General features: G+C 36.3%; 4 protein-coding genes across 11 annotated transcripts; 2 read left to right on the top strand and 2 right to left on the bottom strand.

Moving 5' to 3' along the window:
- Nucleotides 1-501: 501 nt before the first annotated feature.
- On the top strand, nt 502-5,742 carry ISA1 (isoamylase 1). The gene is made up of 18 exons (XM_012995757.2): nt 502-1,089; nt 1,225-1,407; nt 1,503-1,595; nt 1,785-1,937; nt 2,178-2,269; nt 2,434-2,575; nt 2,670-2,777; nt 2,864-2,949; nt 3,096-3,167; nt 3,259-3,385; nt 3,893-3,979; nt 4,118-4,210; nt 4,318-4,476; nt 4,575-4,658; nt 4,756-4,836; nt 4,939-5,021; nt 5,095-5,212; nt 5,337-5,742. The coding sequence occupies exons 1-18, from the start codon at nt 724-726 to the stop codon at nt 5,604-5,606; spliced, it is 2,397 nt and encodes a 798-aa protein (XP_012851211.1). The 5' UTR covers nt 502-723; the 3' UTR covers nt 5,607-5,742.
- Nucleotides 5,743-5,748: 6 nt separating this feature from the next.
- LOC105970932 (ethanolamine-phosphate cytidylyltransferase) lies at nt 5,749-10,087 on the bottom strand. Of its 7 annotated transcripts, none has more exons than XM_088824820.1 (11): nt 9,888-10,087; nt 9,657-9,740; nt 8,688-9,106; nt 7,983-8,218; nt 7,700-7,854; nt 7,358-7,429; nt 6,886-6,953; nt 6,637-6,757; nt 6,456-6,521; nt 6,242-6,364; nt 5,749-6,155 (listed from the first exon to the last, which is right to left on the bottom strand). In XM_088824820.1, the coding sequence occupies exons 3-11, from the start codon at nt 9,038-9,040 to the stop codon at nt 6,084-6,086; spliced, it is 1,266 nt and encodes a 421-aa protein (XP_088680946.1). In that variant the 5' UTR covers nt 9,041-9,106; nt 9,657-9,740; nt 9,888-10,087; the 3' UTR covers nt 5,749-6,083. The 7 variants fall into 7 exon arrangements, with proteins under 7 accessions (XP_088680946.1, XP_088680947.1, XP_012851212.1 ...); XM_088824821.1 differs by having other exon boundaries at nt 9,634-9,740; nt 9,888-10,036; XM_012995758.2 differs by having other exon boundaries at nt 9,891-9,972.
- Nucleotides 10,088-11,153: 1,066 nt separating this feature from the next.
- LOC105970962 (putative F-box protein At1g19160) lies at nt 11,154-12,804 on the top strand. The gene has a single exon (XM_012995802.2). It carries the CDS (start codon nt 11,310-11,312, stop codon nt 12,495-12,497), a length of 1,188 nt encoding a protein of 395 aa, XP_012851256.2. The 5' UTR covers nt 11,154-11,309; the 3' UTR covers nt 12,498-12,804.
- Nucleotides 12,805-13,162: 358 nt separating this feature from the next.
- Nucleotides 13,163-14,405, bottom strand: LOC105970964 (putative xyloglucan endotransglucosylase/hydrolase protein 23). 2 transcript variants are annotated; one of them, XM_012995803.2, is made up of 3 exons: nt 14,041-14,405; nt 13,754-13,947; nt 13,163-13,669 (listed from the first exon to the last, which is right to left on the bottom strand). In XM_012995803.2, the coding sequence occupies exons 1-3, from the start codon at nt 14,296-14,298 to the stop codon at nt 13,294-13,296; spliced, it is 828 nt and encodes a 275-aa protein (XP_012851257.2). In that variant the 5' UTR covers nt 14,299-14,405; the 3' UTR covers nt 13,163-13,293. The 2 variants fall into 2 exon arrangements, with proteins under 2 accessions (XP_012851257.2, XP_088680944.1); XM_088824818.1 differs by having other exon boundaries at nt 13,754-14,376.
- Between the last annotated feature and the right edge of the window lie 1,053 nt (nt 14,406-15,458).

The raw sequence follows: 15,458 nt of genomic DNA, 5'->3' as shown, positions 1-15,458 counted from the left end.
GCAAGGGTGTATGTAATTATAATGAAAGGGTGGTTGTAATTTACCCTTAATTTTATTTACCTATCGTGATGATCGTTTAATTTTTATTTGTTTAACATTTATGATTTATCTATATATTTTATGTAAATTTTATTTTCCATATAAAATATGTATATTTTTGGGGGAATTTTATTAGTTTTAAAATATATATGTTCATTGAATTAAATTGATTATAATTTTTATATGGAAAATTTAAATTTCAATAGTGACTATAATGAAAAACAAGCCAAATTAATTTATGTCTCTACAAAAAGTACTTTCGACTTATAATTGTTATTAAATATTTCCCACGTGTTTCATTGAAACCCAAATTGACCAAGTAAACCAACTCGGGCCGAATATATAACGGGCCATAAAATCTTAATTCATAAATGGCTGTAGTGGGCCCAAAACAATGACGGGCCTACGGCCCAATTCCAAATAAAAAAACTAAAAACATATTATATTCAAATTTAATTAATTAAGTAATTAATTATTGAAATTCAAAATTTCTTAACACAATTTCCGGAGAAAAAAAACAGAAGAAAAATCACTTGCTCAGATATTTGAGCACCACCGAAACTTCACAGATCACTCTCTCCTCCGTTACACCACCGTCGCGCCGCCGTCTCTACTTATGGCCACTGGTGGAGCGGTTTAATTTTTCTTCAAAATTCGCGCTTCTCTATTCCAATTACAAGCGAAATGGAGACGCAATTCCTCCACAATTTCACAATTCCAAATTATCGTTCTCCGAAATTCAGCTCGAAGAAGTATCTCCGGCGCCGGAAAAACGAACTGAATGCCGGAATTACAAGTAAACCTTTCGAAAATTCCGGAACCAACCCTAACCCTTATATAACATTAAGCACCGCGAGTGGAAGAGGTGATGCGGAGACCGCGGTGGTGGTCGAGAAGCCTCCGCCAAAACCGCCTAGTTTCGAGGTCTTCTCCGGCAATCCGATGCCCTTTGGCGCCACGCCCGGTGACGGCGGCGTCAATTTCTCAGTTGTTTCAAGCAATGCTTCTTCCGCCACTCTCTGCTTGATCACTCTTTCTGACTTACAGGAGGTGAATGAATTTTTATTGTTTTTCTTTTTTTAATTGTCAATTCCGTTTCTATGTTGATCTGAATGTGAGAAATGGCTAATTTGCATTGCTTTGTATTCTAAGTGATTTTTTCTTCATTGAAATTATTGTTTGCAGAGGAGAGTTACTGAACAAATTGCTCTAAATCCACTAACGAATAAAACCGGAGATGTATGGCACGTTTTTCTGAAAGGCGATTTTGAAGATATGGTCTACGCATATAGATTCGATGGAAGTTTCTGCCCCGAGGACGGACTATACTTCGACTCTTCTAAATTGTTGATTGATCCTTATGCAAAGGTCAGTTGGTCTGTTTTGCTTATGGAACTTTGTTTTTTCTTTCTTGTGAATGTACAACTTTTTTATGACTCGTTCGTCTTTGTCTTGTGAAGTAGGCTGTTGTGAGCAGAGGGGAATATGGTGCTTTAGGAACCGGTGACGAATGTTGGCCTCAAATGGCGTGTTTGGTGCCTTCTACTACCGATGAGGTATGTCATGATAAATGACATTTATGTTTAATAAACATTTGAATTACGTATATTCCAATCGGATTGTCATACATCGATTATGTGCTTTTACTAAATATGCCAATGTTTTATTCTTCATTAATCCCAAACCAGTTAACTTAAATGATTCTTGATCTCTTTTTTATTTTATTGGTCTTTTTGCTATTTCAGTTTGATTGGGAAGGAGATTTGCCCTTAAAACTCCCACAAAGAGATCTGTTTATGTACGAAATGCATGTTCGTGGGTTCACAAGGCACGAGTCAAGTAACTCGAAATATCCCGGCACTTACCTTGGTGTGGTGGAGAAACTTGATTACTTGAAGGTAAAAAGATTCATTATTCAAATTGAATTTTCTTTCTTAAGCAGGCTTGTTTGTTCTGAGTTTTTACTATCATTTTTACTGTTATGATTTAGTTGTAGTAATAGACTTACGAGTTTTACCTTATTGCTTGTAGCTTCTTGAATATGCAGTCCAAAAGTAGTAAAAATTATTATTTCTCGGCCGACTTGATTTTTTATAAGCGTTTCAAATGACTTATAATATTGCTATATGCTGTTGCAGAAACTTGGTGTAAACTGCATCGAACTAATGCCGTGTCATGAATTCAACGAATTGGAGTACTATAGCTACAACCCAGTCTTGGGTGACTACAAGTAACTTCAATCTTACTCTCTTTCTACTTTAGATTTGTGTGCTACACTTTGGATAGCTTAGATTTATATATTACTATTTCGAGGGTTATATTCAGGTACCTTTTTAAAATAATAATTTACAAGGGTTCTCCTATCAAATTTGTACGACATTGTTTTATTTCCAGGATGAACTTTTGGGGGTATTCAACGATCAATTACTTTTCACCGATGGCAAGATATTCTTCGAGTGGTATTGGTAATTACGGCATTGGTGCTGTAAATGACTTTAAGTACCTAGTTAGAGAAGCGCATAAGCGAGGAATCGAGGTAAAACTTCCTTAATCACGAACGAGCATATTTTCGGATGATACTTCTTTATGGTTCTTCATTTGTTTTAGCTTTTAATTATTCAATTTAACAGGTGATTATGGATGTTGTTTTTAATCACACTGCTGAAGGGAATGAAAACGGGCCCATATTATCGTTCAGGGGTCTCGATAATAGTGTCTTCTATATGCTCGCACCTAAGGTACACTCGATTGCCCAACATTATGGAATATTCTTTTTGATTACCCCTGAAAGGATAATCGACCCCTCTAATCTATTGTTTGACAGGGTGAATACTACAATTATTCAGGCTGTGGGAACACATTCAACTGCAACCATCCAATTGTACGACAATTTATTGTGGATTCCTTGAGGTAGAATTCAAACGAGTGCATGTCGGTACAATCAATTGAGATTTAATCATAGAACACACATAACATTTTTTCGCTATTATCGATCAAACTCGTATTGAACACGTTTGATATTTATTTATTTGGCATTAGTCCTGATTCTGAAACAGATACTGGGTTACAGAAATGCATGTTGACGGCTTTCGATTCGATCTTGCTTCTATCATGACAAGGAGTAGCAGGTTAGTTGACCTATATCATCCTTCCTTTATCTAGTCTTCCTTCTTATTCAATACGAATTACTGTATTACCCCTGGTTTTCGGTCTATCCAGTCTGTGGGATGCTGTAAATGTATATGGTAGTGCAATTGAAGGCGAGACAGTCACGACTGGTACTCCTCTCGGGAGCCCTCCATTGGTTGACATGATCAGTAATGATCCAATACTCCGTGGAGTAAAGGTATCTAGTTTTCTATTGAGCTCGTTTTAACTATTTGAAACTTTGGGTGGAAATTGGACTCGAATTTCCAAATGTCCACCAATTCCGATATTTCTGATCTTTTTTGGACCGGAATTGGTATCGATATGAGATTCCATATCCTATCCGATTTTAATTTCCGAAAATCCCGACTTTTGTTTTTCGAAAATTGCACTTGTAATGTCAATAATATTATGCATTTTTCTTTTTAAGTGACTAAAAAATTAGAACTTTCCGAATTCTGCTTGTCCGATCCGAAAATTTCCGTTTTTCTGATTTTTTTTGGAGCAGAATTGGAATTAGGTTTTCCACTTCCGAAGTGTTAATCCAGTCCGAACTTCCTGATTTCCACCCCTATCCGACACCCTTTTTTCCCCTCGTTAAGAACAGTTGGAAAAGTACTGAGTATGAGGATAATTTTGTCCTTTCTATTGTCTTCTGACAAAGACCTCAAATTTTATCTATGTTCGTGCATTCTTTCTTGATCAGCTAATAGCTGAAGCATGGGACTGTGGTGGACTTTATCAAGTCGGCATGTTTCCGCATTGGAGTATTTGGTCGGAATGGAATGGGAAGGTAAAATGCTTTTGAACAAATTCGTCTCATACTATATATATATATATATATATATATATATATATATATATATATATACACACACACACACACGTCATAACCCAAAATTTAAATAATCCTTTTTTTTATTTGTTTCAGTACCGTGACACTGTAAGGCAATTCATCAAGGGCACAGACGGATTTTCCGGGGCGTTTGCTGAATGTCTCTGTGGAAGCCCTAATTTATACAAGGTATATCTCATTTAAGGTTTCTACAATGCTATAGATCTTAATACGTATTTTTCTAAATATATTTTTTTATTATTATTTTAATCTCTGTTATTGTTGATCGAAATCAGGAAGGTGGAAGGAAACCATGGAACAGTATCAATTTTGTTTGTGCGCATGATGGTTTTACTCTGGCTGATTTAGTGACGTATAATAACAAGCATAATTTGGCTAACGGCGAAGAAAACAAAGACGGGGAGGATCACAATAATAGTTGGAACTGCGGCCAGGTCAATTTTCAAAAAATAATAAATAAAAATATATGATCTGATTCATCTGTATCGGAGAACTTCCGTTGTTATATTTTCTTGTTTTAAATTTGTCTCAGGAGGGAGAATTTGCAAGTATTTCAGTGAAGAAACTGAGAAGGCGCCAAATGCGAAATTTTTTCCTATGTCTGATGGTTTCTCAAGTAAGACACTTTTTATTTTTACTTTTACTTTGTTTTTCATATTAACAGAAAAAATAAAAAAAGATACACTCGAAATTAATGTGTTTGATATGAGCAGGGTGTTCCAATGATCTATATGGGAGATGAGTATGGTCACACAAAAGGGGGAAACAACAACACGTATTGCCATGATAATTTCGTAAATCCTCTAATTTTGCACTCGAAATCATTTTATTAATCAGACACTCTCTCCTGAAATTATTACCAACACGTTTTTTTTTTTACGTTTTATTATTTGCAGATAAACTACTTTCGGTGGGATAAGATGGAGGAGGCCTCGTCTGATTTCTTCAGATTTTGCTGTCTCGTTTCCAAATTCCGCCAGTATGCTTTTGATTTTAATCGACATTTTTTGCTTTAAATGACGCTCGTAAAATCATCTGTTTATTTTTTTCAGTGAATGCGAGTCACTTGGCTTAAACGACTTCCTAACAGCAGAGAGGCTGCAATGGCATGGCTATGCTCCAGGAATTCCCGATTGGTCTGATACAAGTCGATTCGTCGCATTCACACTGGTATATCTATATATACATTTTCTTGCTACTGGATTTTTTTTTGTAATGGATGCTTATGATATCTTTATTTATTTATTTTTCCTATTATAACATGCCATTCACTTTCTTATTACAAAATCGGCAGAGGGACTCGGTGAAGGGTGAATTGTACATTGCATTCAATGCAAGTCACGTGGCCGTGACTGTAGCATTACCCGAACGACCTGGTTACAGGTGGGACCCGTTGGTCGACACAGGCAAACCAGCACCTTTCGATTTCATCACAGACGATCTACCTGATCGACAGGTGGCTATCAGACAGTACGCTCATTTCCTCGACAACAATCTGTACCCAATGATTAGCTATTCTTCGATAATTCTCTCGCTTTCCCCCGATACCACTACGTATAGTTGACTTCGAAACTCAGTTGACATTAATCTTTTTTTTTTTTTTTTGACATCAAATTATGCAAGACTCAACGATATTTGTACATGTATAGAAGGATCGTGCAGTATTTATTTTCTTTATGTGAATAAGATGTAATTAAATACGAGAATGGAGAAGAGCAATAATTGCCGAGGTAACTAAGAAAAGTGATATCGGCAAATTTACAAGAAAAAACCGTAAAACTTCTACCGCGTTTAGCTAGCTATATAGCTAACAATCAAACATTTAACTGTAATACCGAAAAAGTAAAATTGCTACAACCAATCTACAGCCTACATTGTTCTTACATTGTTATTTTTTTTTTCTACGTCGCCTTCTGCTTCTCCACGGATTTCTAAAAAATAAAATAAATAAATAAAAATACAGGGATTGAATCGCCCTTGAATTATGTCACTCACCTCAAGTAAACATATCTCAAAATTTTCTAGTACCAAATTTTTTCGTTTAGTCCGCCGATACGTATTTCTTTTCTGCATAATATTTCTTTTCGCTTGCTTCTTTCTTGGCGTTTCGTTTCTGTGGAAATAGAACAATAAAAGAATATTCTTTCAGTAGTCGTAGAGTATGTTCTTTCATTACTATAATAGGTTGAAGAAGAATACCTCATAAATCTCATGATTAGCAATAATCCTACGAGCTATGGAAGTGCTCGTAATATCTTTTGGGCTATCGAGCATTTGAAAAATTCCTGTACTTTTGGGGAGTGCATAGGGATCCGACTTTCCCTGCATAATTTAATTGCCATTTTCAGCATATATAATCATAAATTAGCTGATCACAATTTACAAGTAGAAAAAAAAAATACTTCCGACTTACATTCAAGAAAGGGTTGTTCTCTGAAATTGTACCGTGGACGACCAACGATATGTTAAAAGTTGTGATCTAACAAGATAACGGAGGATTTTTAATAACAAAAAAAATTATTCTCGAGTAAACGATTAAAGAAAAATATATATGTATATATACACACACACACACGTGCGTGATGAGTACTTACCATATCTTTAGTAACTTCCCAAGGTGCACCAATGATGACCTCATCAACATAACGGCATGCCAGCACACTAAGGCTTCGTTCATGGAGATTCATAAGTGGGAAATGACTACCTCGAAGCTCACTGCATAAAACGAAATTCATCATGCCTAATATTGCAATTTTTTATTCTTTTTTATGTTAATACTATTGTTTCTTCATGGAAATTTTGCAAATAGAGTTGCAAGTATTACGCAGAGCAAAAAGTCGTACCTAACAGTGTGATCAGCGTAAACACCAACAAGAAGAAAATCTCCGAGTTGTCTGGCACTCTTTAGAATCTGTGCGTTCGAGAAAAAAGCAATGCAACTCAAAATATTATATTATATTAAAGAAACTTCAACGACAGTACTATTTACATGGTAATTAAGAGGGAAAAAAACGTCTCTCGAATCCAAATGCAAACAAAGAGAATAAAGGAGACAAATTTTATCACACATATGCATGCCAAAATCTAAAAGATACTTTTTTTGCCGATGGGATCAACAATTAAAATGTGATCCGAGTAAAATTATTTAATGAGCAGTTACGAATTCCAGTGGTCATTTACGAGCAGGATGTAAATTCCAGAATCTAAAAGTAAGAAATATGAGATACACTAAAGCTATATCTAATTTAGAGAAGAAAGACGGGAAATCGAAAGTAAACCATTCCATGGAAGCTTAATGAAGTACAATAATAATACCTCCACATGTCCAGCGTGAAAAATATCAAAAGCGCCATCAATGTAAACAACACGAGAATTTGGTCCAGGTCCCTGAAATTACACAAAATCACAGGAATGCCACTGTACTTCACAATTCAGACTACACAATTCTCTTTCAATTATTAATGACCAAATGCAATATAGTAAGCTAAGCTATCCAGTCGTATTTTTAAATATAAAGACAAATGTTAATCACTTGACTAATTGTTCAGTTTCTCGTTAAAAAAAGGCCATTCAAGTATATGGTATCCCAGTTTATAAGAAACGGAGACATTGAAAAGGTTATTACCAAAACGAGACCCGAAAAAAAGTCAAACATACCTTGCCATTCGAAAATTGCACAATTCTTCTAGAAGTAGGTAAGAAATGAGATACATGGCCACCGTTAACTAAAGGTTTATTGCTTAAGTTATCAAATTCGCCAACTTGAGATACTTTGTCATCTTTTACATCTTCGATACAGGAAAGAATCCTTCCTGCATATACATATAAATGTCGCATTTAAATTAATGATATAGTCATACATCACTCCTCGGATTAAATCGAGACTCCAATAAAGAAACGATAAAAGTATAAATATTATAGAGTAAGAGGAATACATTACCTACAATATCTGTACTGGAGACACCTTCAGTGCGTTTAATCTGTTTGTAGCGACCAACTTTCTTTGCTAGAGCATAAGCATCGGTTCCGTCGGGAAGTAAGCATGGATCGTCACCATGTATAATATAGTCAATTTTATGCTCTTTAAAAAGTCGATTCATAAATTCTTCGGTAATTTCATAGGGAGCATTTGGAATTACTTCGTCCACCCATTTTAACCCACTAACAAGGGCCAGCCTGAAAAAAAAAAAATTGTTAGAGTTACGGTTATGTTCCGAATCCAACATTTAATCAATTTCAAGATTTAGATCGTGAGTTCAGAGTGGCAAGGCAACATTAATATGGAACGTAAGAAGCTACAAAAAAACAACAGCAGAATAAAATATAATAAATTCACACCGTAGCCGATTACTCATGCGATAGAATTAACCAAAATTGGGTCAGTCAATACAGATGTCGATAACACGAGTTGGCCTCGGGATTGAAAGAGGGGGGCCGGCAGAAAAAAATGCAAAAAATTTCAAGAACTAGCGAACATTAAATTACGGAAAATCATGGGAGAAAGTTCCGATTTCTAAAAAGTGATGATTTTTGTTTGTTTCGAAATAGATTCGCCAATCCTTTTCTTCGATTATATTTTAATTGTCCTTCAAAACAACGACCGAATTAAATTGATTACGAACACGTGATATGCATGTGTAGGTACCTCTCTGGCATCGATAAAACTGGAGGGCCTTTATTGGCTATGATCTCCTCGTCACTTACAACACCGACAACCAATTCGTCGCCCAACGCCTTTGCTTGTCTAAGTGCATTAGCATGCCCGTAGTGCATCAAATCAAAACATCCATCCATATACACACGAACGCGTTTCTTGGCAGATTTCTTCTTATGAAAAACCCTCAAGTCGGGAAAAAGGTAATGCATTGGTGGCACACCAATTATACCGAAGTAGCTTGTGGAGAAACTGAGCAGTGCACATGTAATCATAATACCACCAAAGAGATGCGGGTAGAAATAACCCCCGTCTTTTATCCAGCTGCTGCTTTCGAATTCCATCTTTTTGTTTGTTTTTTTTTTGTCTTTAAGAGCGTTTTCGTAATCCGTGTAAGAGGAGACACAAACCTGGAAATCATCAAAACCAAAATGAGTAAAAGAACTATTCCACTTCAGCAATTCTAAAGCATCAAATTACATCGGAACAATTCGGGATTCAGGAATTGAACAGGAAATTAAAGAATTAAAGTTATAAGATCTGGGCAGATAATACAAGGATCATCCTTGAAGCTCAGCAAAGAAACTGTATTAAAATCGGAACAGCAAATCCAAACAGACAAATCATCAAACACCTGGTGTTCATCTACATAACCCACAAGACATTCTAACCTAACTACAAAATTCACCACGCTGCAATACAAAAAACTTCAGAAAACGATCCAAATAAAAATAAATCGTCAACAAATGAACCTGAGGAAAGCTGAAGATGGGTTATTGAGAATTTCAAGAAAAAAATCTGTGCATAAATAAATAAATCCGCAACATACGCGTGAATTGTGTGAATAAAAATACGAATCCCACGTTGTAAATTGCGCTAAAAGTTAAACGAATTTGTCAGAAATCCAGATTCTAACACAAAAGTAAATGTGGGTGACCTGTGAGATGAGAGAATCTTCACCTTTTTTTTTTCTTCTTTTTTCTTTTGGTTCGTGTCTGCGTCTCCTCTAGTGGGGATGTGTTCAAAATACCAACCTCGTTTGCCCTGTAAGAAATTGATTATTAAAACAAAAGAAAGATGGGATCTTTTTGTTTCGAGAAGAAAAAATCAAAAATAAAAAAAATGGGGAATTTCTGAGAAAAATGGGGGATTTAATAAATGAAAGAATATGCTTGAATTTCGTGAATCTACCACGAACACGGAGACCCCCAGAAATTTCAGCTGAAGTGGGGAGTCGATTTTATTTTTATTTCCTGACAAATTTAAGACCAAGAGAAGGCCTTGTAACGACTTGTATGTATATATGTATGTATATATCTGTGTGTTGTGTGTTGTGTGTTGTGATCTGTTTGACGTTGACAGGTATGATATTTGACTTGAAAACTAACGTCGGCGAGTAAGAGTAACAACACAGCCTTTTCTTCTATTTTTCTATTTCTAGTGTTTTAAATTTTTATTAAAATTTTAAAATAATTACATCTAATTTGATGAAGCTAATAGAAATCAAAATACGGCCAGTAATCGGGCCATGTGAGTCGGGCATCATTAATATATGTTCAAGTTCAGGGCATGTATTTTTCCGGGTTTCGGGTTTATATTGAGCTTCATTACTATAGAACTATAATAAAGTAGTTTTTTTTACGAAAAAACAAGTGATAAATAATATTTACGACAATTGAAGTCAATCCGAAGAAAACTATAATCAACTACACCTTACTTGAGTTGAACCATAGTAGGGTCAAACTCGACATATAAATAAATCGTATTTAATAAAATGGTTCAATCTCGGCCCGACTCACTAAAGAATAGGCTCGACTTTGGTCGAACCATCGGACTTCGGTTAGGCCCAGTCCTAGATATAAACGAATCAAATCAATTTACAATTTTACGAATTTATTCGAAATGGTAAAAGTAGATATTACCTACAATTCGAACTTGCTTAAAAAAATTGACCAAATAGTTCAAATATACTTAGAACTCGATAAACTGAGAACGACCAACTACAATGTCACATTTCCGATGCAGTAAAAGAGCAGAAATTCATTAGCCGGCCTACAAAATTGTAAAATTATTAGATAATTAATCCGTGCTCGTTTGACCATTGTCTGATCGACAACGCTCAAGTCAGAAACCAAGAATCGATGAAAAAGTTAAAATTGTATAAAATCAAAATAAATCATATTTTTTGTGGCCCAACTGAAAGTGGATTTTATCCAAGTTTTGTTGGGCCAAACCCAATAATGTATGTCATAATTCAATATAGTGGAAATAAAGAATTGTACATTTAAAATTTATTAAATAAAGAACCATGATTAAATTTAATATTATTAGGTTGAATAATTGAGTAGATGAGTCATGAGACCTCATTTTAATTTTCTTTGATTACTATTAATTTTTTTTCTTTGAATAAATAATAAATTAATATTCCGTTCGGACCACTCTATGCGAAAGTGCCAAACAAAACCTACTTTACCAAAAATTTCCAAAAAAGAACGCGCTTTTCTCCTCTTTCTTTGCTTTTCTCCACACACACAAGATTCAAGAAATCAATTGTACGAAATTGATTCTCTCCGAAAACCAAGCAAGAGAAAAAGAAAAGGAAAAGAGGAAGAGATGAAGAAAAAGCAACCCATTCGGATCCCACCGCCGCCGCCACCGCCACCGCCACCGCCACCGCCGTCGCAAAACGGCGTCGTTTCCGAGCCGACGGCGGAACCCGCGCTCCCCGACGATCTAATCGTCGACATCCTGTTACGGCTGCCGGTGAAATCCCTGGGTAAGTTCAAATGCGTTTCGAAGCAATGGCGTCGCTTAATTACAGACCCACGTTTCAATTCTTTGCACAGAGAGCTCTGCTCGCAGAACCCTAGCATTCTCATGGTGAAAAAATACCCCCTTTTACGGGAACCCCACATGAGAAAATGCACCACCGTCGATCTCTGCGCCTTTAATTTTAATGGGTTTCGAAAAAATCTCGAATTCTCGCTGTATTTAGACGACGACGAGAAGAACATCGAAATGCTGCCTTCGAAACGGGGCCTCGTTTGCTTCGTGAGCGAGAGTGGGTTCTACGCGTGCAATCCGAGCACTCAGGTCACGACGAAATTGCCCGAGGCGAGCTGCTGCACCTCGGGCGAGGTGAATGCCGGGATGGGGTACGTGGCGGAAACCGACGAGTACGTGCTCGTGCATTTGTTCGATCGGAGTTTGGATATACACGTGGATTACGACATCGGGTGCGAGGTGTTGAGGTTGAGGGATGGCGAGGATTGCTCTTGGAAAGTGGTTGACGCGAATTGCCCCTTTGTCGTTCGGGGGTGGGGCGTTTTGGTAAATAACGTGTTCTATTGGATGATTTGGGACGAGTATAATGAACTAGGCGACGAGGCGATTGTATCGTTCGATCTTGAAAAGGAGGAGTTTGGGATTGTGGCTCCGCCCGAGGGGTGCTTCGATCCGCACGGCGCGTGGTCGTTGGTTGAATTGGGGGGGAGGTTGTGCTTGGTGGACAACGCGGCTCGGCCGTCGACTATGGATATTTGGGTGTTGACTGATTTGGAGAGTCGGAGTTGGGTTAAGGAATATAGTATTCATATGAGTGCTTATAGTAACGATATGTTGAGCTTTATTGCTCCGTTGGATTATTGGAACGGGAAAATCGTGATGGATGTGAAGCAGGAAAGTCTCGATTTTTACGATGTGGAGGAGAAGAAAATCGAGAGGATGGATCATTTGATATCGGGGGAGTGGAATTGGCTAAGGACTTACACCGAGAGCTTCTTTTCGTTCGGAAGCAAATAGTTATGGTGATTCTTGATTGATGCCGGCTTTTTTTTTTTATGGCAGTTCGTCTCTTATCTATGATCGTTGTTATATTAGATATATTTTTAAATGTTTCGTCTGGTTGGCAAATTCAATTCAATTAGTACTTTAGTTTACGAATGCTTGTTATTTAAAAAAAAAGCTTTTCCTTAGAGAAACGTTTTTGCGGTCTTTGGAAAGCTTTGATCTTGTGATTGATGTGTGATTAGGTGGGCTTGTGAAATTTGTGACGTTGATCGGAAATATTGTATTTGAATTGGATTGGTATAATTACTGTTCTCTTTCAGATGAATTCTTTACGGCTCTTTACTTTCTATCGGCTATATGTGAACGAGTTCTTCCTTCCGACACTAGTGCACGAAGTGCACGAATTGGTCGGTTTAAAAGGTACTCTCCGCAATCTCGTTCTTTTGGTGATTAGTTTCCAATAATTTTTTTTTTCTGGAAAACAACGAAGTTGTATCGCTCTCTTTTGTTCCTTTCGTTATAAACTTTTCGACGGGCTTAAACTGAATTTTGTTTCGAGTATCTTGTTTTTAATCTGTTTTCGTTTTCGTTGTAGTAACATTATCGAAGTTGCGTAATGATAAAGAATGAATTATTCGGTAGAGTCGATTGGATTAGACCGTCAGGCCAAGAACGAATTAGCAATAACAAATATTATTCAATCCATTAAACTATAAAGCAAACGAGTACTACACATATTTACGTTGTACAGAAGAGGTACATATTGAATTTATAGGAGCATAAAGATTCCCGAATTTACAGTATTGTGTTATGCAGTGGAGCATTCGGTCGGAAACCCTTGCGGAAATCGCTTAGAATCGGTGCAGTAGTTATAAATCATGTAATTCTTCTGCACCCATTTTATTCGTTCTTGACCAGTAATATCCAACGACTGTGAGAACCAAGAATTGACAGACGATTTTTTCGAGCAAGAACCAGCAGTACAAGCAAGCGCGTTGAAGTTCGCGTAAGAAGCCGTAAAAGGTGCCTTTGTCCAATCGGTTTTCACAAGCCCGCCTCGTGTCGCCCAATCATCTGCGTTCCAAAGGCTCGAGAATATCCACATCGGCTGGCTTTTCGGGTAAGACACCCCTCTCGATTCTTGATTCTTGAATTGTCTGATTGGTGTTCCGTCTACTGAGAATCTGCGCGTTTTCACATGAATTTCAATTTTTTTTCCTAAAAAAAAAAAAAAAAAAACTCGTCGGAGTTATACTATTACTACTTACATGATGCTTTGCGGATTCCATAAAATCGAGTAGGTGTGGAAGTCTTTAGTGGGGTCGAACCATAGGTAGAATTGCTGCTCTCTGTTACCTTTGCCGAGTGCGAATACATTCGTGTGTAGAATATAAGGATCACCGCTTAGGTTACCGAGAAACTCAAAGTCGATTTCGTCGTGATTCTGTCCTAACGAAGATAACTGCAAATACAAACGAATTGTATGATAAAAAAAAAAAACTAATACATACAACTGCTGTATGTAATATATATATGTATGTAATATGGGACTTACATAATAGGTGGTGACCGTGCCGGCAGAATTACCGGGAACGAGCTTTATCTGCATGTCGATTTTACCGAATAGATACTGATTCTTCGACCTAAATCCCGAACCGGAAGCCTTGTCTAAGGAAAGTGTAAGAAGTTTTCCGTTGTCGAGTATTTTCGCGCGCCCCTCGCCCCACGTAATATCGAAATCTTGGTTGAAGTTGCCGCAAATAGCAGCTGCAACGAAGCTTAGCAATACCGAAAACAGAACATGTATCTTCATCGAAATAACGATCAATTTCAAGAACTCCCCTTTTTTTTTTATAATAATTATCTTCTTGTAGATACGTATATATATATATGTATGTATATATGTATGTAAATGAAGAGTTGGTGGTGTGCATGAAAGTGGGCAAAGGTTTATATAGGGTTTTCTTGTGGGGGTAGGGAAAGGGTGCATGCGTGTGCATGGTAAGGATATTATGTGTTTGACTTGTCTACTGTGTGGAAGATTCATCACAGACAGCTGCTAATTCAGTCAATTTTTACATGCATGCAACCAGAAATTATTTTTATTTTATTTTTATTTTTTTGTTTTATATCATCCAAAACACAGCTGGCTGGATGTAACCATGCTATTGGTTATGATTGGTTTGATTTTTCAGACCTCAGAAACAATAGATTCTGCAGCTGGAAAATTGGATTACTCTCAAAATTGAAATTTGGAATTCAAATTTTTTTTTTTTTTAATTTTATAATTTCAGTCCAATTGCATTCACAATTTTATTCCAATTTTATATATTTATGACATCATTAAATTCAAAGTTTATTATATATGTTTGCTGCATGTATAGTGCCAATTGAGCCAACTATATTATGGAGCTTTAAAATTGGCTACATTATATTTAAAACTTATTGTCAAATAATTGAGTTTCCAGCTGGACACCACTTAGGCCTTTTATTTATTTATTTATTTATTTATTATTTTTGTTTTACTAGAGGAGGGTCCTCCTCCAACAAGTCTTCTTTCTATCTTTAATTTCCCTCAACTAAAATGTGTTTTAAATCACTCATTTGAAAATCCATTTCAACAATATTTGGCATCATTTAATTATTTGAAAAGAAAAAAAAAACTATTTAATAAATGCATGTACTTTTACTTCTAATATTCAACACTATATTGATTTTTTCATTTATGTCCGATCAGTCCGATTTTCATCCCTTCTCGTTTGCGTGCTTATGTAAATATGATCTCTTGTTGTAGTACTTATATTTCATAAAAATATCCAAGATTTGTTAATCCAGACTACAAAGTTTATTTTGTAACATTTGTGACTCAATAATTATCATTAATCTTATACAATTTAGGCTATTTAGTCGATCTTGTTAATCCCATCGATAATGGCCGTTAATACAACATTTTTTATTCCAATTTTTTCACTT

Source organism: Erythranthe guttata, chromosome 10 (assembly GCF_056151865.1).
Source record: "Erythranthe guttata isolate IM_541 chromosome 10, IM_541, whole genome shotgun sequence".
Lineage (NCBI taxonomy): Eukaryota > Viridiplantae > Streptophyta > Magnoliopsida > Lamiales > Phrymaceae > Erythranthe > Erythranthe guttata.
This window is presented reverse-complemented; position numbering and strand designations above follow the sequence as displayed.